Source organism: Mustela putorius, unplaced genomic scaffold, assembly GCF_011764305.1.
Source record: "Mustela putorius furo isolate JIRA1106 unplaced genomic scaffold, ASM1176430v1.1 tig00003858_pilon_pilon_pilon, whole genome shotgun sequence".
NCBI lineage: Eukaryota > Metazoa > Chordata > Mammalia > Carnivora > Mustelidae > Mustela > Mustela putorius.
This window is the reverse complement of record NW_025422010.1, coordinates 9578369-9603876: the sequence shown is the minus strand read 5'-3', so window position 1 is coordinate 9603876 and position 25508 is coordinate 9578369. Positions and strand designations below refer to the sequence as shown.

The window sequence follows — 25508 nt, the reverse complement described above, 5'->3', positions numbered from 1 at the left end:
AGTGATTTGGGGGATGTTATCTTGAGAACGTAGCAGGTTTGGGGGAGAGATGGCTAATGAACTGCAGTCGTGCTTGGGGACTGTGTTTAGTGAAAGACGGGAAAGGAGGAGTGAAAAAGGAGAAGGGGGAAGGATGAAGAAGAAAGAGAAGTTACAAGAGCCGACCGAAAGAAAAGACAGGGAAGAAAGGGCATGGGAAACGGAGCAGCAGAGTGCGGGAGAGCAAGGACTAGGAGGACGAAAAGTGAAGCCGGCCGGGGTGAACGAGCCGCGCTAGGCGAGCGGTCCTCCGGCCGATAGGGGACGCGCGAGCGCCGGGCCGCCCGCCCCGCGCAGGTCCCGCGGCCCCGCCCCGCCCCGCCCGCTCCGCGCCTGCGCTTCCTGCCCCTCCTCGTCCGGGATGCTGCTGCCGCTGCTGCGGAGTAGCTGCTTCCCTTCCTCCTCTCCCGGCGGCGGCGGCGGCGGTGGTGGTGGTGGTGTGGACGCGGGCGCGGGGAGCCCGCCGGCGGCGCAGCTGCAGCGCGGAGCCCACGGGCCGTCGGGGCCGCTCGAGCGGACGGACACCCAGCCCGGGGCCGACCCCCGGCGCGCGGCGGAGGCCGAGGGGGCGCCGGGGCCCGGGGCGCGGGGCCCGGGAGCGGGCGGCGGCGGGCGGCGGGCCGAGCGGGAGCCGTATGCGTGCATGGATCCGGGCGCCGCGCTGCAGAGGCGGGCCGGGGGCGGCGGCGGCCTGGGCGCGGGCTCCCCGGCGCTCTCGGGCGGTCAGGCTCGCCGGAGGAAGCAGCCCCCCAGGCCGGCCGACTTCAAGCTGCAGGTCATCATCATCGGCTCCCGCGGCGTGGGCAAGACCAGCCTGATGGAGCGCTTCACCGACGATACCTTCTGCGAGGCCTGCAAGTCCACCGTGGGTAAGGGCGCCGGGGCTGGGCCGGACCCCGGCTGGGCCCCTCCGTCGCCAGCGCTGCCCTTCCGCAGTGCCCAGCGCCCTACCGGCCGCGTTTTCTTTGCGTCTGTGAGCCTCTCCCCCTCCAGCTGGGTGGCCTTGTATTTGGTGGATGGGCCTCGGTGAAATTTAGGGGGAAGGGCGGCTCCAAATGGAAGTCCCTCGATCCTGTTCTAAAGCCAGACCGAGATTTTCGTGGTAGTCTCCACGCAGACTTGTCCTTGGGGCCTCCGGGCCGTGCATCCTCCCACGACGCAAACCCCTCACGCCCCTCCCACGGCCTGATCCCAGCTGGTTTTTGAACCAGCGTCCCCTCTCGCACCCTCCAAGGGCCGGTCATGAGACCGGGGTGATGCATTGGTCCCGTTCAGTTTTCAGGGACAGGGTGAGAATCTCTCCACGGAAACTCTTGGCCCTTCCATTACTCACCCAAGAAAAAAGGTGCTGCGAGGTGGGAAGCAGGCGGGCAGCGTAGTGAAGTTGAAGCTCTGCGCCGGCGAAATGGCCAAAGTGGGTCATCTATAGCGAATCCCGGTGCTTAGGCTCGCCTTGTGAGAATCAGGGCTTATTTGCTAATTTTGAACTCACTTTTCCAATGCGCCGACATAATGAAGTTTGAAATTCCCTGCGGAGGCTCTGTGGAGAATATTAAGACTAGAACTACACCAAGTTTCTCGTTTTAACTGTCAATGCGGGTCAGAGGGACTTCAGCTGTACTTGTCGGTGACCTCAAATAACCCTGGGACTTGCTGAAATGGGGAGGAGTCTTCCAAAATCACCTAAGTGGGTGAAGTGCAGCAGTGAAGTAAATACGTGAGGTAACTCCAGGTCAGAAAGTATTTCACCCGCAATGGAAACTGCAGAGGGGAAGTTGTTTAATGAAGTCAGATGTAGGAGACTTGGTATGGAAGTTCGTCAGGTTGGTATGGGTAATAGTTTTTTCCTATGGAAAACCCGTTAAAGCTGTCAAACCTAGGGCAACCACATAGATGAGCTAAGACTTAGAAAGAAAGGGCAGTCACCTTCAGTGATAGGCAGCAAAGGATCTCCCGCAAGGAGGTCCAAGAAACATTGTGTAGTATTAAATTTGAAGTACAGAATTAAACATATCTTCCGTGTTCCTGTCCACATACGTGGCCTTGTAACCAGAGGTAGCCAAGGCAGTACAATTTGGGGAAGAATGGTTTTTAAATGTAACAGAACCGTACATTAGAACATTTTCAATGTCTAATTGGAAAATAAAACCCCCAAATTTCATACTGTCTTTTTTGTTTCTCCTTTGAGAAGTGTTTTCCTTGGTCCTTTTTTAGAATGGACTATTTGGGAAATGCTTGGGCTCTCCGTACCCTTTGTTTTTAAAATGATAACTCCTGGGACCGTGATAAAACTGAGTAGCATTATTGTACCTGTTTTAAATATCCAGTTGGACCATATAGAGGATAGGGAGTTACTGAACGATCAAATGAGGTTTACATTGTTATTTTAGTACCTGGTGTAAAAAGAGGTAAAGGCAGTTTAGTAGAAGTAACAGTGTTTGATGACTGCATACTTCAAAATATATAAAAATAAGGGATAATATGACTGCACTGTGTGGTAAAGAGAAATCAGCCCAGGCACTGATAGGTGGGGATAAATGAGAGGTTGGAGGGGTGGGGTGTGGATAGGAGATGGGCGGAGATGTGCTTTAGAGTGGGAAAGAGAAGAGGTGAAGAAGAGTTTTCTGAGCAGGCTAAGCAGGCAGTCGTGCAAAACCACCCCGCCCCCTTCACCGCCAACTGCAAGTACAGGCTTTCACTTGTACTTATGACGGACCAGCCATAGATATCAGAGGTTCCCACAACCACCTCCTTAGGTCTGATTAATTTGCTGGAGCAGCTCACAGAACCCAGAGAAACCTTCTCCTTTGTAGATGACCAGGTAATTGTAAAAGGATGTGATGCAGGAAGTGTTGTGGTGGTCCCTGGGGATGACTTTCTCCCCATATACCATGTGTTCCCCAGCCCTCAAGCTCGGAACCTGCGCTTTTGGGTTTTATGGAGACTTCATTACATAGGCATGGTTAAATCACTAACCATTCATGATTGGGCTCAGTCTCCATCCCCTTTACCCTCCTTGGAGCGGGGATCAAAAATTCAGGCCCTCTGGGGCGCCTGGGTGGCGCAGTGGGTTAAGACCTCTGCCTTCAGCTCAGGTCATAATCCCAGGGTCCTGGGATCGAGCCCCACATCGGGCTCTCTGCTCAGCAAGGAGCCTGCTTCCTCCTCTCTCTCTCTGCCTGCCTCTCTGCCTACTTGTGATCTGTCTGTCAAATAAATAAATAAAATCTTAAAAAAAAAAAAAATCAGATCATCTAATCACTTAGTTGGTTCTGCTGACCAGCCCCCATCTTTTCGTGACCTGGGGGGCATTCCACAAGTCACCTCATTAACATACCAAAAGACATCTTTATAATTTGCTCCCTAGAAAATTCCAAGGGTTCTAGGAGCTCTGACCGGAATGTGGACAAAGGCCAAATATATTTCCTAGTATAAATCACAGTCTCACGGCCACATTCTGGGAAAGACTCATTAATAGACTTTAGGAATAAGGCTTCAAGACCTTGACTGCCATGCTAAGGAGCATGGACCTTATCCCATAGCAACTGGAGCTGGAAAGGCCTCTGAATATAGCATTGGCATGGAGACAGTGAAACTTAATTTGGCAAGATTGCATAGGATATTTATTTGGGAATGATGAAGAAACAGGAGGCAAGGACACCAGGCAGTTTGGTTCTCTTTCCTCCTGGCAAACATAAATATATACATTTCACATATCTCCCACGCTGCTACCATTGTGGGGTTCCTTATGTGGTTGGGTTTTTGTCTTGCTCATTTTTGTTTCTTCCAAACATAGCCTATAGTTCTTGGCTCTCTAACTGTTGATTAATTGTGGGAAGTTCAGAGAAAGTTGATAACCTCTGGTCTAATTCAGAGTACGAAGATACTTCAAGAATGCCAGCTAGCCCCCCCCTTCAGTCTCTGCCTCTGAGATGTTTGTTCCTTCTTGCAATCAGATCATTTACGGAGCATCTACTGGGCGTGAGGTACTGTGCTACTGACTGGAGTTCCACTGCTAAAGGGGACGTGGTCTCCAGAAGTGGCTCAGAGCCTGTGGGGAACAGGATGACCCATGTTGGTAAGAGCGGTGATGGAGACGTGTGCAGAAGATTCGAGGAACGCAGTGCAAGCCCCTCTCATACGGGCAGCAGGAAGAGGCTTTGTTGTCTGCATGCTGTAAAGATGAATTCATTCCCCAAGTTCCTTTAGAAGAATGCTATTTAAATGTAGTGTTGGGTGTGGTGAACTGTGGTCGCCTCACCTGAATGCCTCCCTGCTGAGCAATTTAGGTCATGGCCAGTTGTCCTTCTGAGGCAGTTTTCCAAGAGTAGCAAGATTGGATCCACGTAGAGGAAGATTCTCTTCCTCAGTGAACTTTCCCTGTCCGGCTTGCAGACGTGTGCTGCTTGTGACAGCAGAGTGTGGAAGAGACCCCGGGCCCCACACCATGGCCGGGAAGTCTCTGAGCATGCGCCCACCCACCCACCCCGTGGGTCACTCAAGTGACGGCCTCATCTAGCTCAGAGAGGAGAGTGGCTCCAATAAGTGCCTGGTTACAGAGACTCAGATTCACTTGAACTTTGTGTAAGAGTGTAGTGGAAATCCCAAGGGATTTGAGAGAAAGAACTTAATTTGTAAAATGAGTAAAATGTTGGTTTTTGTTTTTTGTTTTTGTTTGTATTGTTTATCAAATCCGAAGTTCATTTGGTTTAAAACACACACAAAATCCGCCAGGCCATGAAAGGCTAAAAAGACTATATTTACTTAAGATATTTAAGTAAAAACTTTTGAAAGACTATTTAGTAATTGACCTGTTTAATGGAAATTGCCTAGGTGGAGTATTATTTTCAAGTGGGATTTTGTATCCACAGAATTGAATTAGCCTGATATAACTAGCATAATTTGACAAGTCCTTTAAAAAGTACAAGGCAGGCGTGCCTGGCTGGCTCAGTTGGAAGACAGCTGTGTGACTCTTGCTCTCAGGGTCCTAAGTTTGAGCCCCACGTTGGGTGTATAGATTACTTAAATAAATAAACTTAAAAAAAAAAATACAGGAGCACTGTTTCGAAGTTTAGGAAGTGAAAACAAATTGGTTCTGTTGTAGAAATTTACAACTATCTGACATGCAAGAAAGCCCTTTAAAATTTTGTATTTCTTGGACTTTGTTTTATTTCTGAGTACTTGTTGGAAGCTAGCTATTAACTTTGTTTGAATTAAAATGGTTTTACCAGGTAGCATCCACCTTCACCCCTGCACCAGCAGCATTGCATTCTAGAAAAAAAACACTGGAGTAAGAATGAAGAGCCTGGGCTTTTGATTTAAGGCTCTGTCACTAACTAGCTTGTGACTTTGGATACGTACTTTCCTTGTCTCTGCATACAAAATATAACATTCTATTCGCAGTAGTTACTGTTTATTGAGCACTAACTATATCCCAGCAAAAGGGACACTGTCTGATCCTCACAGCCATCCTGGAATTTATTCCCATTTTATAGATGAGGAAGCAAAGTTTCAGAGAGGTAAGCACCTTACCCTCTGTGGCATAGCTGGTCAGGACCAGGACTATAAGTGAGTTCTTTCTGTTTGTTCCTTAGCTTACTCTAAGGTTTAAAGTTACTTTGCTCTGTGAAAATTCTGTGACTCACAATCAGACATCACAGAGTCCTTCAAGACTTAATGGAATCTGGTCCCCCTGCAGGCCTGGGAAGATGGCAAGATCGTTGACCTATGGTATCACTGAAATTAACTTTCTTTAACTATGCCGCTATCATCACCCATCACTTGCATTCTGGATTTTAAAATATGCCCTAAGAATTAGATTTCTTACCTAACTATTCAGACATTCAAACATCTTCAACGTTTTACATATTTATTAAAATTTTCCAAAATTTTATATGTACGAATAGAGGGAAAGTAGGAGTAAGGCAGTCTAGACCAGAATTCCAATTTTCTCGGGCGGTTAGGTATCCCCCCGGCAGTGGAAGCCTGGGGCTACCAGTTGTTCTATTTTGGCAACTAAAGACATTTTTTGAAACTCTGCTGTTACCAACTTTTCAAAAAATAAAGGAATAAGAAAAAAAGGTAAAGTAGACAAAAAAATTATTAGGAGAGACATACTATCAGAATTAAAAGTTCTCTGACTTCAGTTGCAAGGACCTTAACACTCTGCATTTTCCTCGCTGTGCAGCAGTGCAGTAGATACACCCCTACCCACCCCCCACCCACCCCCCACCCCCACCCTCCCGCCGCCACCCCGCCAACCCGGCTGGCCCCAGGAGTAAGTGCTCGTAGGTAATGGTGCTTCTGTCAGTCCAGAGTTAAGCCGAAGGTGCTCTGGGGACCCTGCTTCATGGGCAGGAAACTTGGTGGTACAGGTAGGGGAGAGTATTTTAGCAGGAAACAGGTGAACACTAAGCCCCTGCGGAAATGGCTTTCTGTGGTTCTGGCCTCGAGTGTTAGGGGACGCGCTGAGTGAAATGCAGCCCACGAGGGTCTGGTCAGCTTTACCTCATAGCAGTGAAAGCACCGTCAGGGGAAGCTGACTGCTTGTGCTTCATTCTGGAAACAGATCAGACTTTTTTGCCGGAAAACCCAGAATGAGCATCTACTACTGGATTGAAATTCTAAATCGTGTATTTTATTTTGCTCCTGTTTGCTCTTATGCAGTCTTCCACAGTCTTCCATGCCATGGCTGATCTGCCTAAGTGTTTTCACTTAAAAGAGAATTAGGGAGCATGGTCCAGAATTCCCACCCCAAGAGCCCAAGACCGAGAGCCTCTTCAGTGCTGTCTCACTGCCCTGCCAAAATGATGTAACACGATGACTCAGGGAGATGTGAGTGTGAAAGGAACAGATGCGGATGGTTAACGTTTCGTTTTTATACCAGCAGATGCTATGCATTGTCATTAGCTTGATTTATTTAATGAACTGGGTGCAAACGGAGAGCGTGTCCCTTCTTGTGGAATAGTTCGCTTTCAAAGAAAGTATGGAAATTTGGTTGCCTTCTGGTTGTTGAAGTTGAATAAAAATCTGTTTAAAGGCCTGACTTAAGTGCATTCAGCCTTTCTCTCTCTGTGCCACACGGAAGAAGAAAGGTTTCATTATGCATGCTAGAGATCGAGATTCTTGAAGATTGCTTCTCTCCCTCCAGCCACGTAGAATGGCCGGGAGCCATCTGCTAGCAGATCTTAGAACTGGCTTCAGAAGGCAGAGTAGGCTCCTCTGAGAACTGTTAAGTCCAAAGTATTCTCCAGCCTTGAGTGCCAGGTACATTGTTCTAATTAAGCATTTGTTGGAATGTGTAAAGTAAATGTAGCTTTGTGTAATGCAGTCAGTCAGTAGGTATTAGCAGAGAGGCTGTTTGTATTTATTTATGTGAGACAACGCTCCGCTAGCCATTTTGTAGGGCACAAAGCTAGTGCCTCCTTACCCGGCTTGTCCTTTTTAGAAGGGCAAGAGACAGAGTCGTGGCAGCAGCCACAATAAAACGTTGGGAAAGAGATAAAATGCTATGTTGCCGTACTTGAACAGAGGAAGAAATTGATTATTCTCCTTTTGTCCTTTGATTGTACAGCTTTGACATTTGAAAAACCAAAACTACAGATCTAAAAAATAGTGCCCTTGATTGAATGTGATTATGTTTTTCAGAAACTCCTTATCCGTTAAAACCAGAAAACACAGCACCAGCTCAACAGAACACTATATTCCATGGAAAACCTTCTCCTCCCTCTCCTCCCCACCCCACCCCCCCACCCAAAATCTGGCAGCCACCACTGTTTGGTTTCTGGGGCTTACATAATAATGTCTTCTTAGTTTGCAAAACTGAACAATAGCCCACAACTCCACCTCAGGCAGGCCTGTGGTAGAAGTAGCTGATGAATAAAATTCTCATTTTCCCACCTTCCTTTAGGATTCAGGACCCCCTGAGACTGAGCCAGGCCCCAGGTGAAGGGCTGTGCCCAGGCCTTCTCTTGTCCTCAGAAGCCTGCACCAGAACCTCGGGCCTGGGTGACTGTTAACCAATCACACCTACCGTCTTTCACTTTGAATTTTCAACTTCTAAAGAAAACCTCTCCACCTTCTCCTTGGCCACTACTCCTTCTAGAGAGGCCCCTCCGCCCCCAGTCCCCTCAGTGTGATAAGTGGAAGGAGTGGGTCTGAGAGGTGGACGCAGGGTCCCGGGTGGGAGGCCCCTCTCTCACACGAGCAGTCGTGTGTCTTTAAGTGAGCGACTTAAGTTCAGTTTCCTCATTCTTGGAAAGAAATAAGGAGGACTTACATGCTTTTCTTATTCCTGGTACAGGAATAAATGGGAGTGTAATATCTTGGGTACCTGGCCTGAAAGAGACCATTATAAGGATCGGTTATATTCCCTTCTCCTAATTTATGCCATAGATGCAAAACCTCTGAAACACTCTACAAATAAATCTTTATCCTTTAGAGAGACATACTGAAATATATAGGTGAATGCGAAAATCAAAATGTAGGGGTATCTGGGTGGCTCAGTCGGTTGAACATCTGATTCTTGATTTTGGCTCACGTCATGATCTCAGGGTTTTGGGATCGAGCCCTGTGTGGGGCTCCATGCTTTGTATGGAGCCTGCTAAAGGTTCTTTCCTTCTCCCTCTGCCGCTGCCTGCTTCCTACACATGCTCTCTCTCTAAAATAAATAAACAGATCTTTAAGAAATAAATGTAAACACATGACCCAGGTGAAGTGCAAAATGCATTTGACAGTCTGCATTTTTATGGACCTAATCTGAGTAATAGTCAGAGTAAGTTAATGTTTTGTGCATATGACGAAAGTATTACTGGTCCACTGTTGATCTTCTGGGGCTTGGGGTTTTTTCCCCAGATTCTCCTCCCCTCCCTCTATATTCTGTTCCTCTTAAGACCAAAGGCGAGTTAACTTTGCCTTTTCAGAGGGGTCTGTCTGTAACCGGGAGTAGAGGAAGCCTTGCTGGTGCAGGAACTGTTGTCCAAGGCAGCCAGCAAGCCTCACTCTTCTTTTTAAAAATATTTTCCTAGCAATGCAAAACTAATATAATCTAAAGATACGTTTATACCTTCCAGCTGTCCCGTCTGTGAGGCTGCACAGTGAGGTGGGAGGAGTGTAGCTTGGAGCCATCCACCAGGTTCAGATCAGTGCCCTTTATACTTACCTGCTTGGCGACTGGGCTGCTACTAGCCCCTCTGACATCAGTGTCTTCATCTGTAGAATGGGGACAATAATACCTGCCTCATAAAATTGTTAAGAGGATATACTGCAGTGAATTAATGAACATAAAACCCTTAGAATAGTACCGAAGCACAGTAAACAACATAGAAGAGTTCTTAATATTTGTATTAGGAAGGGAACAAACGCCCTCCTGTGAAGGTCTTTCCTACGTGTATATGCTTCGTGAAAATGCTTACCTGTTCTCACGGGCTCTGTGGGTGCACATACTTGCCTCCCTCCCTGCCTCTCCTTTGACATCGAACCCCTCAGATCATCCCTGACTCATGCACCTCGTGGTACCCCTTTGTTGGTCCAGTCAAGTGCACGGCTCCCTCTTTGCACTGCGTGTGTCAAGGACAGGGAGACAACTAGCTGGCGCGTCCAACTTGGAATGATAGGATAACTCTTAACTGATAGGATAGAGCCTTCATGTCCTTGGCCCAGTGAGCATTTCTAATGTCATACCATCATTTTTCCATTTTAATACTAGTACCTTCTGCTGGGTATTTTACAGTCGTAGCACTTGGTTTCTCTTGCGTTGAATCGTCATTGAATCCTATTTTTCTTTACATGGTGCTTTCCTCTGGGGACTTAGGTTGTACTCTCCTCTGGTAGGTGGTATTTGGGCAGAAGACTGGCCCCACGTGCTGGCGACTTGTTTTCCAATGTTAAATTGACCTCTCTCTGTGTGACTTTGACTCCTTTCTTTATTTTCCCACTCTCTACTCCATGAAGACGCTGGAAATCCTCTCCCTTAGTAGAAATATCATGTCCGAGATTGAAGGACACCTTATAAAATCTGTATCCCTGGAAGAAAAGCCACTGTGTAAACTTAAGACCGTTATTTTAAAGTGGCAGTAACATCATAACCACTGTTTGAATGGAGACAAATTTAATTTCAAAGTCTATGAAATATTTCAACCTCTTGAAAGTTAAGTAAAATAAACTCAGATCTTGGGGTTATAGGGGAGATGGGCAAAGAAGTAAAAGGGGAGAAGTCCATTCAGCTGTCATCATAGGTGGATCCTGGCGTTATTTTTGCTTTTATGTGTTTAGCTTTTTGCTGGAAAGGAATGTGAAGAAAGAGGCTTCTGTTTATTTTTGCCATTTTCATTTTTTGTAACTTCTTATAGCCTGGCAGAGAGAACTATGGTAATGTTTTAGAAATGTTTTGCCTGAAGGGGAACTTAGAAATCTTATCAGCAGTAAATATGCCAATTCTTTATGCTATTGCTAAGGTTTATGAAAGACAAATACAAAGGCCAAGTGCAAAGTTAAGCTTTGTTCTTTTACAGCTCAGTTAGGGTGGTTCTGGGTCATTTACAGAACATTTCACACCTTCCCTTTTTATGCATGCGTATGACATTCATTATAACAAGTTTTCATTGTGGGCAGTGTTATAAATTTGAATCTAGATCCTGCCACTCAGCTAGCATGTGAGATGACCTTAAAGCAAAGCACCTTGACCTCTCTCCACACTGGTGTCTCCCTCTGTTAAATGAGGATAATAATGCCCACTTCATTGGGCCGCCACAGGATCCCGTGTCAGCACAGAGGGTCTGACAGATGTCCACTATCATTGTTGCTGAAGAAAAGTAAGATCAAGAAGACATGGTGACTCAGATAGAACCATCTGCGCCCATTGATACAGGAATTAAAGCTCTGTGAATTGTGTCCTTTCTGATGAAAATATTTTTACAAAGACTTTTATAGCATTAGTAAGCTTAAAGGTATCTCCTGTTGCTAGAATAATTCACTTATTGGACCACTTCCCATATAAGTGACTGAATCAACGATTACCATAACAATCCCCTGCGGTGAGGGCATGGAGGGAGAGAGTATGAGCTTATTAGGACTGCCCCGTCCTTTAAGGACTTACCATCAACAATTGGAATTGTAGGAGAAATGAAACACTCTTGTTTCTAGGTGACTTTATGTGTCACCAGACCCTCAGGACATCTGTCTTTCCTTCTTACTAAGGTGTTTTTTGTGAGTTTTATTGTATTGTTTTGTTTGTACTGATCAGTCCTGAATTTCCTTAAGCTTTCCAAGAAGAGTCAGCATTTCTCCTTATGTGTCCAATGTTTGGTAGAGAAGAAGGAGTGGCTTTCATCGATCAGATTTCATTGATCAGATTGATGGAGTTGCTGTTGTGTGTACCAGGTTGTATCCTAGACTGCAGGGAGTCAGAGACGACTGTATCCTTGGGGAGGCACAACACAACAAAGAAGGGATAGGACAGTTCAGGTCCAAGAACAGAGTGCACACTTGGGACTTGGGGGCAAGCAGAAGGGTTCAGATGGGGAATCACCTGGGACCAGAAAGGTTTCTGGACAGACAAGGAGGTGCTCTAAGAAGAGAGAACAGCAAAGAAAGGCACTTCTTTGCCAACTGCATGGGCTGGTGATTTAGGTCAGTATGACTGAGCCCTTTGAGGGCAGGGACTGTCCCCATCAATTGATGGTAGGGCTGATGGCTTTCCCTGGTCATCGGGCTACCTGTAGGAAACAGGGTTTTCAACAAGGGCCACAGATGGAGATGCCACTCTTTTTGCCCCTTGCCTGTTCCTAAACATCGGTCCTAGCAGCTCCTCGGGCCAGCTCTGTGCTGACCGTTCCTGAAATGAATCCGCTGAATATTTGAGGCTGTGGAAGACTTACTACCTTCTATGAAGGATTATTATAACTTCTCTGACATGCAAATCTTAAAATAGGCAACTCTGAGATTTTTTTTCTTCATGTAAGATGGTTTTAAGAAACATTTAGTTGTTAAAAGCCATAAGCTGGAGTAAGTTTCCAGTTGTTACAGGCTACTGAATGGTAGTTAAATGTGGTAAAGGATATGGCATTCGAGAGAGAGTGTTCTTTTAATGGGCTCTTTTCTTTTATGGGGTTTTAGATTTAGCCAAGGGCTATTTTTCTGGGTTTTTTTGTGAAGTTGTCATTAATCTCACTGAAACTAGACAATCTTCAATTTGGCTCAGCAGATTCTTAATCCTGTTCACTGTCGATTCATATTCGTTTTGTTTTCCTATTAAATTAGTAATGTACCTACTGCCACATGGTAATAACATTACCGCTTATTTCCTGATTCTGAACACTGACAGCCTTAGCTTTTACCTTTATTCATTGGGCTTTGTGGTTACAAAGGATTGTTCGTAAAAATTGCCTAAGTTTTTCAAGTAGGTTGAAAAAGAGTGTCTGACATATTCAGGCTGAGAGTGATTCTTGAGAGGAAACAGCCTAATCAAAACAAAAATTACTGGTGCTGGCTGTCTTGAGGGCTTCTTTCAACTGACCTGAAGCAGAGCTCACCAAAGAGGAATCATCTGCCAATTCTTTTAACAAAGTAGCAGCCTCTGTAACAAGTTTTACCGAAGTTACAGCCCCCTTAGCTGAAACTTAAAAAAACGAAACAAACCCAAAAACCCACAAGGTATCTGGAAACAAAATAAAATAAAATAGTGGTCATGACAAAAATATGAATTTGATTTGTAGTTTGCTATCACAGAGTAACACGATGAGGCCCTCACTGTAGCTGATAGCAGGAGTGGCTGTTTTGTCCTTAAGCTGTGTGTGTGTGTGTGTGTTTAAAATCAGAACGTAACAAATATCTCCAGGCTGTTTCTTGTGCCTTGCAGAAGAATATCACTTTAGTGACGTTCTTCCCTATGGTTGAGTCATTCAGGAACTCTGAGGATACTGGTAGTCCACAAACACGCTTCCTGTTTCAAGGCTGGTTTCGAGTGTCGTTTGAGTTTGAAGAGCAAATCGGTTCTAGAACTGAAAGTGAGATGGAACTAACCAGCTTTCACTCCGTGGCATTTGAAATGATGGCTGGTCTAAGAGATTCAGAATTAAAACATTTTCCCTAGCTCTGTTCTCTTGTGAGAGTTTATATTCCTGCCATTTCTCTTCATTGTACAGACCGAGAGCTGCCCTCCCCAACCCCGGGTTGTAAACATGTCTTTCTGTATTGCAATGGTATCTGCAGTGTGTTACTAATTATAAAAGTCAGTCACATGTCTTTCGCTTCACCTCAAGAACATCATCTGACTTTGCAGTGCTGCAACAGATCCCTGAGATGGAGAGCCCAGGAGGGGGTCCTCACCCACTGGGTGGCTGCTGAGCCCTCACTGGCAGCGGCGGGCCCCTGCCCGTTAAGAGGCCTGGCAGCACAGCGACCCTGGATCTCAAGAAACAGGCAGGAAGTGGTTCCTGGAGGGAGTGTTTCTAACTCTCAGATTCCATTGGCATCCCTTTGGTTTGTTTTTGTTAGTTGAGAAAATGGTGTAAAAAAACATTGTTTTGAAATCTACAAGTTTTCAGGGCGCCTGGGTGGCTCAGTGAGTTAAAGCCTCTGCCTTTGGCTCAGGTCATGATCCCAGGGTCCTGGGATCAAGCCCCACATTGGAGCTCTCTGCTCGGTAGGGAGCCTGCTTCCCCCTCTATCTGCCTGCCTCTCTGCCTACTTGTGATCTCTGTTTGTCAAATAAATAAAAATCTTTTTTAAAAAATTAAAAATTAAAAAAAATAAATCTACAAGTTTTCTATAATTGAGACCTGTATCAGGTAACATATACAAATGAAAATTTGGTTTAAAAAGTTACCTGAAGCTTTAAGAGCTTAATTAGAAAAGGACAGTGAGTGATACATGATGTTTTGTTCAGTGTTAAAATCTGAGGTCCTCACCTGTGAATAAAAATTAAAATTGGGTATGTTAGCCTGTATAAGTAAGTCTTTTAAAAATAATTCCTATTGTAGCTGTTGACAATGTAATAAAGAAGTCCTGTTTATATATTAACTAAATTTGTTGTGAATGCTACAGAATTTGGTAAGATAATTTCTAAATTCAGGCTGAGACTGTTTGAAATTAAGGTTGTTCCCTCCATTTCCTGTAAGAATTTCCCCCAGTGTATCATTCTTTTTAAACCTTTCAATTGTTAATGTAATTACCAAATGCATTTTTTAGTGGCTTTTATGCTGAACTTGTAGTAGTGATAAATCATACTACGTTTAACAAATGCTACATAGGTAGTTCTTGGTAAAACATGGCGTAGGTTGATTCGTTCAGTTGCCTGTGGAAGCGTAGACTCGGCGCCACACGCATTGGTGGACTTTTGTTTTCCTTTTAGGATTTAGTGACAGGTTTTTTGTTTTACTGATAACGATACAAAAGGTACAAATAGGATTCTTTTTTATGGAAAATTGATCTTTATCTTTTGCTTCACTGTCATTTGTTTTATTTGCAGGTGTTGACTTTAAAATCAAAACTGTAGAGCTAAGAGGAAAGAAAATCAGATTACAGATCTGGTAAGTGGGGGATCCACCCCCAGTAACCACCATGTGTGTTAACAGTCTGTACGCCTGTCTAATAAAATTAACTGTCCAAGCTGGCTTGCCTCTCCTACTTTTCCTCTCTTGCTCATCTTTAAATAAAATGAACAGTGAGAAAATTTAGAAAAGACTACTTATTTCATCCTTCATTTGCACCTGGGGAATGGTGAAAAAAGAATGTTACCTTAATAATAGCTAACTGGGGACTCAGTGCCTCTTTCCCAATCATTTGTATTCATAGCCAATTTGTCATCCCCAAGGTGATTGCCCCAATGATTGTCTTCACATTTTTAAAGTAATTTTGTTTGATAGTATGCAAAAAAAAAATTGCAGCCCGTTGCCGACCCAATCTGTGCGGTTTCAAAGCGGAATACCCATAGACGGTTCGGGGGCTGCCCGGGGTGGCGCCGTGTGAGCACCGCGGTGGGACATGCATGCTCCCGCTGGCCGCGTGGCTCATACCGCGTGACATGAGCCCCGCCTTTGCCAACTGGGAATGCATCCAGAGCCCCCAAGAGAAGCCCCTTCTCACAGTGTCACGGGTGAGCAGCTAAGGTCCCCGTAGGGGACCTGCGGGGCACTAGGAACTGGCTGTGGGCACCCAGCAGCCCACAGGCGGCCCTAGAAGCCCACCCACGGGCCGCAGAGCCCCTCTGATGCTGGCTTCAGCGTGGCGCCGCCGAGGGGCTCCGGGATGCCCTTGTGTTGGTCACATATGCTGCCGTGTACTCAGCCTACTAACTCCTCTGCAGGTCCACCTCAGCTCTGAATGTTTGTCCACCATGTGTGTGTTTGCTTTCATCTGCGTTCCTTGCTCCTCATCTGTGGCATCATCGGTCACCTAACGCTTGAATGTTAATGCCATGCCTTCATTCTCCGCCCGCGCCCCTGGGTGGGCACTGCTGCCCACCAGAGGGGTCTGAGGTAATGTCTTTGTTTGGTCTCCTGCCACTGTGTGACCCACCATAAGGACTGTTTGGGTGTGGGAGTGTGGGGGTTTGGGGGTTTGGGCTTTGGTTTGGCTATGAAACATTAACACTCTTGCCTAAATACTTAATGACCAAACAAATGGGTATTTCTTACTTTAGTAGCCCTTTTTTTGGAAAATCTGCTGCCCAGTTTTTAAGCTCTGGAAGGGACAACAAAGTATCTTCCCCATGAGCTGTTGTTTCTGATTGTAAGCTCTCTCAGGTAAAGACCACCTCTCAAAGGACTACTCCGGTGGTTCATCTCTGCCTAGCACCTGTGGGTGAGATCCTATCTGAAGGGCATTACTGAACAGAGGGTGATGGAGCTAATATTAGGCCATCTGTGGAGCTTGTTTCATGAGTGACGGCAGTGTCTAGGTGATGACATCATGGCCTGGCTAAGCAGATGTACCTTAATTACTGAATTCATACTTCAGTTTTCATCTCAGGCAGTAGTAATCTGACCTATAAAAAGTATGTTCAAATGTCCTGTGGCTCCCTGGAATTCAGCCCACAAAAACTGTCTGTGCCCATGACATTGGCTCCTTCTGGAATCTCGGGACAGTGCCTCTGAATATCTCTAAGAGGGCCTCACCTGTGACTCCCACCTGTGGGGAAAAGCATGCTGGGACAGTTCTAGGAAAGGCACAGGACACTCCGAAAACCATTATTTCTCTGGGAAGTAAATGCATTCCCCGGCGTAACTGCTCTGCTTCTCCTTGACTCTACTGAAGAATACAACTGAGGAAAGAAATCGAGATTTAGTGACTGTATTGAAAAGTTGATTATGGGGCACCTGGGGCAACCTGAGTTGGTTAAGCGACTGCGTTCAGCTCAGGTCATGATCCTGGAGTCCTGGGATCGAGTCACACATCAGGCTCCCAGCTCCACAGGGAGTCTGCTTCTCCCTCTGACCTCCCTTCTCATGCTCTCTCACTCTGTCTCTCTCTCTTGCAAATAAATAAAATCAAAAGAAAAGAAAGAAGGAAAGGTTGATTACACGTTTTCCACCAGGAACATTCCAGTGATTCAGTGAAGGAGGAGGACATACGTTTTCCTAAAGGGGTTTTCAGCAGTGAATAACACATCCACAAAATGCCCGCCACTTGTTAATCACACAAAACTCAAAGCCAGATTGTTGTCATCTGAAGCATTTTGTGTAGAGGTTTAAACATTTCCTTCATTATTGTTAACGGAGTAGATAGAATGCAAGTATGGGGGTTGAGGCTCACTGCTTAAAGGAACACAGGACTCATTTCAGAGAAGCCGCGCTCGCACCGTTGCTGTCATAGTCTGCTTTGTTGCAAGCCCGATGTCACCACTTTGCTGTCGCAGTTGATGACCCAGGAGGGGCCAGGAGGGCTCTTCAAAGAGCCTCAGTAGCCTTGCTCTGCTAAGAATAGCTGTGCTCTGATTTTCTAGGATGATAGTCCATGGACATTCCCAGTTGGTTTTCACAGAGATCTGATTAGAAGAAATGCATTTTTTTTCTTGATGTTTTCTGGATATAGCCGAGCTGAGGAAATACTAACCAGAGGTTCCTAAAAGTTTAAGATACCGAAAGCTCCAGATGGCATTGTCACACTTTTACGTGACATTTTATATCATTGCCATATTTTTCAGTCCCTTGATTATCTGTGGCCAGAAAAAAAGACTTTTCTCATCTCTGTGCTTAAAAGTGCTTTTTTGTGTAAGTGTAGCTAAAACAGTGTGTGTCAGCTAGAAGACTGCTTCATGAATTGACATTCAGATGCCATCCTGAAGATTAAACACCGGGAATTAACATGCATCATATAAGGGCCCCACCGACCTGTACAGCACGCCTCAGTCTTCCCTGTGGGGGACTTTAGTTTTAGCCAGCTTTCTTATGTCGACATCAAGGCTTGCTTTTCGTTCTCTGCTTGAAAGAAGTGAGGACATTTCGTGTGCAGAAATTGATTTCTGCCCTGCAAATTAATAATTACGTCTATAAGTGGATGTATTAAATACAAGTAAGAATCTCTAAGTTTTCAAAGCATTCTCTTATTACAAAACTGGGGAAATAGAATTGCAGGAGTTCTTCAGTTTGCACCAAAAAGCAGAGAGAGAAATAATCACCGCATATTCCAACAGCAGCAGATGACAATTTAGCTGACATTAGTACACTGCAAATCTCGAGAAATCCTCTATCACAACAGTGAAAACTCGGGTTTATGGAGATAAAGAGGAAATACTAGGATTCTGCATCTTCACAGAAAGACAGAAGTATGATCACTGCATTGGGGTCTTAGCAGCTAATTTTTGAGAAGTAGGAACTCGGGTGCTTGCGACTTCAGTGGTACTGGCGCATAGGAGATCTGTAATCAGTACTCGCTGAGCTGTGTCTGCATTTCATTTCCCTGCTCTTTGACCGTATGTGATAGCAGATAATTTAGTAGGGGAAATAAGTTAAGCAGAAGAGCTTCAGAGGAATAGAAGACAAAAATTTGCATGAAATGACCCACATATTTTGGAAATAGAGGACAGTCTCTCAAAGGAAGATGCTTTTCTACCTCAAGCATTCAGAGCTGGAAACAAGTGGACGGAATTTAAGGAATGACCTTAAATGGGAGTGGCAAATTGATTAACGGTTCCTCTTTGGGGTTTTTGTAAACTGTACTTACTGGCTCAGTTATTTGTGTTAGAATGATTGCCTCTAATTTTGCATTTTGAGGTTTGCCCTCTTCTCTGTGTCTGAATGAAAACCAACAAAGATCGCTAATTTCTTAATGTTTCTGAGATTCCTGACTGCCTCACCCAGGCGACAGGTGTTTTTAACTTTATGAGAAATGCCCTTTATTCTCCCTATCATTCAGCTGTTGGCTTTTTTATTATTTATTTTTTATTCTAGAAATCTGCTGTACAACTTCATGCCTATACATAACAATATTTTACACACAAATAAAGGAGTTAAAGGAGAGTAGGTTTCATGTCAGGTCATCTTACCACAATAAATAAAAGCATTTAAAATTAGGGGCACCTGGGTGGCTCACTTGGTTAAGCGGCTACCTTCAGCTCGGATTCAGGGTCCTGGGATCAAGTTCCGCACTGGATTCCTTGCTCAGTGAGGAACCTGCTTCTTCCTCTCCCCTGCCTGCTGTTCTGCCTACTTGGGCTCTCTCTCTGTGTCAAATAAAATTTTTTTTAAAAAAATGGTTAAATTAAAAAACCATTACTTCAGGGCACCTGGGTGGCTCAGTGGATTAAGCCTCTGCTTTCAGCTCCAGTTGTGATCTCAGGGTCCTAGAATTGATCCCAACATCGGGCTCTGCTCAGCAAGGAGCCTGCTTCCCCCTCTCTCTCTGCCTATCTCTCTGCTTATTTGTGATCTCTCTCTGTCAAATAAATAAATAAAATCTTTTAAGAACAACAACAACAAAAACCCATTACCTCTAATTTCACTGTTTTTGAGCCCCCAGTGTCTAGATTCTGATTCTTTGAATGTGTGCAGAAATTCATGTCAGTTGAGTTGCACTAAACAGCCAGATTAAAGTTGCTTAGAATAAAGGTTTATTCTATTAAATTGTTAAAGTACTATGCTAACCAAAAATTTTAAAGTAGAAAAAGGTATAGTTTTTTTGACTTTTTAAAGAAATGAGATACTGTTTCTTAACAGTATCCAAACAGCACAGCATATTTTTTTAAAGTATTAAAAATATTTGATCAGATCCTAATTTGATCAAACCATAACTTGTGATAGACTGGGAAACCATGCTCTCAAAGATTTAATTCCTTATTGATTCAAAAGTATTAATTATAGGGGGTGCCTGGGTGGCTCAGTCACTTAAGCATCCAACTCTTGATTTTAGCTCAGATCATGATCTCAGGGTTCTGGCATCGAGCCCAGCGTCGAGCTTCACACTGGACATGGAGCGTGCTTAAGATTCCCTGTTGCCCTCTCCCTCTGCCCCATCCCCTTCTAAATAAAAGTGTTGGTTTTTGGTTTTTTTTTTTAAAGATTTCATTTATTTATTCAATAGAGACACAACAAGAAAGGAAACACAAGCAGGGGGAGTAGGAGAGGGAGAAGCAGTCTTCCCTCTAAGCAGGGAGCCCGATTCAGGGCTTGATTCCAGGACCCTGGGATCATGACCAGAGCCGAAGGTAGACGCTTAATGACTGGGCCACCCAAGCACCCCTAAAATATGTATATTATACCCTTGTCTCCCTAGGATTCCAGAAATAATTTTAATCATTGATTCCTTGTGTAAATGAAATGGTACCTGAATCAGTTCCTTCTTACTAACCTTGAAGGTGCAGTGCCCATTAGTGTGGTCTTTTAAGGTTTTTTAGGAATCTTGAAGAATTCAGTCCCCATCCATCCTATTCAGTTTTCCAGGTTTGGGGCATTTTAAGTTATTTTGTCTTAAAGTGGCATCAGCTCCCCCATTTTGAACATGTAAACTTCATTCAGCACCTGCTTACTGACAGCCTGCTACGGGCCAGGCACCCTGCCAGACCCTGGTGGACAGAAACAGACCAGCCTTGGCCCTCTTGGACCTTCCAGTCAGAGGCAACTGGGGATTCTTATATCCTCTGGAACAAAGCAAATGGCTTTGCTTTATGTGAAAATGAATTTGCCAACAAGCTTTTTTGTGTCTTTGGCATAACAATGCCATCACTAATGTGAATTAATTTGGGGGCAAGACCAGTGTGAATAAAGCTGTAAATTACAACACAGTTGCCAAAGGGAAGGGTACGTTAGGGAAACAGTCCCACAAAGCGCAGCTCAAGGGAAGTAGTGTTTGATCAGATGCATTTGGGAAAAGCTGCGCGTTCTACCTCTCGGAAACCCACACACTGTCAATTTGGGAGACCTTGAATGGCCTTGCAGTGAAGAAGCCTATTTTCAGTGCCTTGGCCCCCAGTAGTGTTACTGCAGGACCCACCGGTCTCATATGCGCCCCCCGGGAGTGTGCTGTGAGTTCAGGGTCTTTGGGAAGAGCTAAATTACATTATCTTTAGAGAAATTTGTCTCCAGATCAGAAGTCCTGCTCCGTTGAGCTCATTCATAAATACATGATGGTTTTCAGCAGTTTCTTGGCTTATTAGATGGAGAAAATAATGTCTCAGCCAGCTGCTATACACTGTTCATGAGTTTACATCATTCTTCATGTTGAAATGATCGACTTCAGCCTGGAGAATAAATACAACTTCTGGCTTTTAAAGTAGCAGTCAGACAATAATGAACTTTACCATATTTGAAAACCTATTCCCTGCCCCCTTTGACCCCTTTTTTATCTTAGAAGGATTAAGACAGTAACAAGACTGATTTTTTAGTACTTTTCCTTAGCGAGCAACTCTTGGTCATCTTCTCAACAAAGTCAGATATAACCATTGATGTTGGTTAAGCGAGAGTTGGGGGTGGGGGGATGGCACCTGGCTGGCTCCATTGGTAGAACATGTGACTCTTGATCTCAGGGTTGTGCGTTCAAGTCCCACGTGGAACACAGAGATGAGTTTATTAAAAAAAAAAGTTTGTATGGGGTTACACTTTCCATCATTTTACATTGTTTTCTTATTTTCAAAATCTTGGTTTGAGAGAAATTGGGACTGTCTTTGTCTGAATGTAACTAACTCAGAAAAACTACCTCTCACCCCCTACCCCCCACTAATACTGATGCTTATGGATGGACAGGACTAGAAGCAGCATGCAGGGGGTGGGGCATCCGTGTTGGAAGGTGGAGCTGCTCCCTCTGGTCACTGTGTGGGAGCTGACTGTTGCTGCTGTTTCATAGGGACACAGCAGGTCAGGAGAGATTCAACAGCATTACCTCAGCTTATTACAGAAGTGCCAAGGGGATCATACTAGTATATGATATCACGAAGAAGGAGACTTTTGATGATTTGCCAAAATGGATGAAGATGATTGATAAGGTAGGTGTTGCGTTTTCCTGTGAGAACCTGTATTAATCCCATAGACCGAAAAGCCATGGCCTCAAGCCTCAAGGCCCCGTGAGGTGCTCAGTTTGTGGATCTGCTGAGGTTGAAATATAACGCTCTGCCCCCTATTATACTTTTGCTTTTTGCCTTTTTGTGAACAAGTGCTCTTGTTTCTCGAGTACTCTCGAGTACTTCCCATGCTTGTGTCGCAGCAGCCTCACTAGATGGGCGCTGTTCTGCTCCCGTACTCCACACAGAGACGGAGACCAAGACCTTGAGTGACTCGGCCAAGGTCACACCATTCAGGGGCTTTATTTTATTTTATTTTTTTAACTTAGAAATGTAGCTTAACTTTTTTCCTGAATGTAAGATTAATGATACCTTGTCACGATAGAAAATTTGGAAAATCAAGCACAGAAGTAAATTAAAAAATGTATACTTTTGCTGTTCTGAAAAATCAAACTGAATCCATATTCCATGTGGTTTTAAAGCCTGCTTAGTTCACTGAATGTTCTGTCGTGCCAGCTTTCCTGTGTCTTTGAAATTTCTTCCAAAGTATGCATGATTTATTTGGGTGTTGTTGTTTTGTTTTGTTTTTTTTTAATGGCTGCATTCTTTTTATGTACCTTAACTTATTTCATTCTCCATCTATTTTGTTGGACTTTCTTCAGTTGATGGTCATTGTAAGTATAGGGCTTTGCCTGCGATGTAAATCATTTGCTTAGGATAGATCCTTAGAAATTACTGGTCAGAAGCTCAGAATACCTGTTACTGCATTACGCTCCAAAGCCCTGAGCCCCGTGTGGACTGTGTCAGACCCCGCCTGCGTCAGTCCTGCCAGGGGCGGGGTGGGGGGCAGGATGGGGGGCGGGATGGGGGGTGGGGTGGGATGTGGGGTGTGGATGAACACAATGATAGCAATCAGCAGAGTGGTGTACATTACCTGTCAGGATACGACAGTGCCCACCTTTGAAATGCAGCTTCTTCTAAAACTCCACAGTATGCTTCAGAAGATGCAGAACTTCTCTTAGTTGGAAATAAGTTGGACTGTGAAACTGACCGAGAAATCACCAGGCAGCAAGGTGAAAAGGTGAGAGGAATGGGGAGTAGAGGGGACGTTGCCGTCCACACTGCTGTGCCGTCTGCCGTTGGGAGACTTTTTTAAGGAGTTTTTTTTTTAATGATGAAATAATTATACAATCACGTCCATCTCCTTTGTTTGGACGTAAAGGAGCAGGAAGTTTTTAAAAATTGTTTCAAAATGGAGCGGGGGGAGAGCGGAGTGTCCACATCAGTATATGTGGCATTGTTCTCTAACCCACCATCTCCTACAGAGAAACGTTTTTTAAGCCGTAAAATTGCTTTCATGATTTGCCCTGGGGTATTGTATCCTTCCGTGGAGAACCAGTGATATTCCCATTGTAAATGTCAGGTACATCACCGCTCTGGAACTTGAATGTCCCCACGTCACCTCAGGGATTTTGTTCCACGTCGTTCCTCACTCACCCTGGCGGGGTTTGCCCCATGTGCCTACTTACCCACCTCGGGGGTGTCGCACACGCGAACTCTGTTGGAGCCTAGATGGGGCTCTGCAGACCTGGCCCATCCCTCCCTTCAAGCAGGAGCCCACGCTTTGGTTGCCCCGGTTACAGGCCCCCTGGCCACCTACTCCATTGTGTGTCACCCCCCCCCCCAAAAGAAATCATGACCCTGTGTTCTTAGTTCGCACAGCAGATCACCGGAATGCGGTTCTGTGAGGCAAGTGCCAAGGACAACTTCAATGTGGACGAGATATTTCTGAAGCTTGTTGATGACATTCTGAAAAAGGTAAAATAATGATACCAGGTAGCTATCTCGTGTGAGACCTGTTGTTCCCTTTACAATGTCTCGGTTGAGAATGTTTGACTTAGAAAGGGAGACAGGGAACTTACTCAGAGGTGAAGAACCAGGTGAGGTGGTTGCCTTGGCTGGAGGCCTCCAGTTGTGGCAGCCGCCATGTCCGTGGGGGGCCCCACCGAGTCCAGTGTTGGCATCCCGTAGGTGTGCTGAGCCCTGAAGATGGTTTGGTGAAGTGACTGGAGCAGGTATAACAGTGTGCCATGTTTATTTAACATTTCCTTTTGTTCTTTTCCCATTTTCCCACAAAAATTAAGACACAGGCAGTGGGGACCTCTTGGAGTGTGCAGGTGTCTCAGGAGGGAGCCCCTGGGTCCTACCTACCTCGCCCTCCATGCTGTGCTCCCCACGTGGCCCAGTTCCCTTGCCTAGGCCTTTCTGTGACACTAAGCTGCAGGAAAATTGCTGGACAGCTTTGCTGAATAGTTTCTTCAAGCATCTGTAGGCTTAAATTCAGAGATTTTTTTATAAGAACTTAGTTTATGTTATTACTACATATAATCTGCTAATTCAAACAATTCAGTAGCTTCTAATAAAACGATTGTTTATATAATTGCTAAGAGAAGTTATTTCTCCCTTAGTGATGGTAATAACCCCTAAGAATGCAGAACCATTTTTTTCCCCTGAATTAATGCATTAAATTTCCATTATTACTATGTTCTGTGAAAATACATGTTGTTGAGAGAAATCCATCTGGTTTCCTTTCCTTGAACATAGGGTATGATTGAGACTGGCCAGTATTTGTGTGTGGCAGAGAACACCCTGAACCTGGTCCTCATTGTTTGGCTTCATACCTGAACATCTAATTAAATGATGATGATTATAAACCTTTAGTAGAAATACTTTGCTCATATAGAATCGTGTCATCTGCAGAACTTCCAGATACATTGCAGGGTTAAATGTATTTGTCTTTTTTTCTTTATCCTTAAGATGCCTCTGGATATTTTAAGGAATGAGTTGTCCAATAGCATCCTCTCGTTACAACCAGAACCTGAGATCCCACCAGAACTGCCTCCACCGAGACCACATGTTCGATGCTGTTGATTTCCTACTTTGGAGACAAAGTGGAAATGATTCCTGGAAAGGGGAGAATGTTCTCTTCTGCACTACAATCATTTTGACAATTTCTTTTCGCACTTTGTAATCCAAGTCACAGCTATACACTAACTTGTAAATATGCAAATATGCAATCCTGGGTAAGTTTGGGTTATAAATTACATATTTCCCTCCAAATTATTATATTTCATTCATTATCCCAGCATCTAGTGGACATACACTGGGAAACATAGTACTTCTAATATGAAGAATGGGAGAAATGAAAGGTATAATGTTTCTTGAAATAAATAATATAATTGTCCTCATTAATTATATTATGAGGACAGAAGATATTCTGATAAGAAGAAAGAAAGTGGTGCTTTGCTTACTGTTTTAAAGAAAATTTGTAAAACTAAAGACTTTTTGGGAAAAAAATAAAGCTATCATAAGTGCTTTTTCTTTATCTACAAGACATTTACCCCAGCTGTAGCATCTCTGAAGTATGGGAGTATTTCTGCCACAAAGCAAAGCTCCATTCATAGCCGTCTTTGAAGGGTATTTATTAATGTTATGTTATGGTAGAGTACTACTAGTTAGAGAGTAGGGGTTTGACTTGGTCCTGAGGCCGCAGAATCTCTTATGGTTTCCTAATGGACATACCCTGTGCTTTTAAGAACTACAAAGATTCAATAAAGAAAGAAGTGTTTTTGAAACTATAGAAGATTTTAAAACAACGCTGCTGTGCTAAACAAATCCTGTTTAAAGGAATTTTAAAGAGATACATTTTACTATATCAAAGAACATACATGTATTTACCTAAACATTCTATACCTTTGTAATGATAAAACTTCTCCCCTTTATGGTGAAGCTTATTCCTATTAAGCCTAGACTGTGTTCTTTTTTTTTTTTTTTTTTTTTTTTTTTTGGTCTGATAATGAATTTGTGAACTCTATCTTTGGTATATCTTTTATTAAACTGCACTGTTTTGTTTAGTCAAAGTAAATAAGTAATTATGTATTTGAATAACTTGGCGTGTCTTGAGTGTTGTGATATGAAAAGCATTGTGGTCTTTCTACACTAATGAAGTGCAAATAAAATTTTGTATTTATGAATGACA

General features: G+C 44.3%; 1 protein-coding gene and 1 long non-coding RNA gene across 2 annotated transcripts; one reads left to right on the top strand and one right to left on the bottom strand.

Moving 5' to 3' along the window:
* Window positions 1-376: 376 nt before the first annotated feature.
* RAB12 (RAB12, member RAS oncogene family) lies at window positions 377-25508 on the top strand. Its single transcript, XM_004742909.2, has 6 exons — window positions 377-908; window positions 14507-14567; window positions 21316-21454; window positions 22461-22550; window positions 23183-23287; window positions 24287-25508. The coding sequence occupies exons 1-6, from the start codon at window positions 401-403 to the stop codon at window positions 24398-24400; spliced, it is 1017 nt and encodes a 338-aa protein (XP_004742966.2). The 5' UTR covers window positions 377-400; the 3' UTR covers window positions 24401-25508.
* On the bottom strand, window positions 9699-22516 carry LOC123387620. Its single transcript, XR_006602049.1, has 3 exons — window positions 22428-22516; window positions 16155-16300; window positions 9699-10062 (listed from the first exon to the last, which is right to left on the bottom strand). It is a non-coding gene; the product is annotated as an uncharacterized LOC123387620 (long non-coding RNA).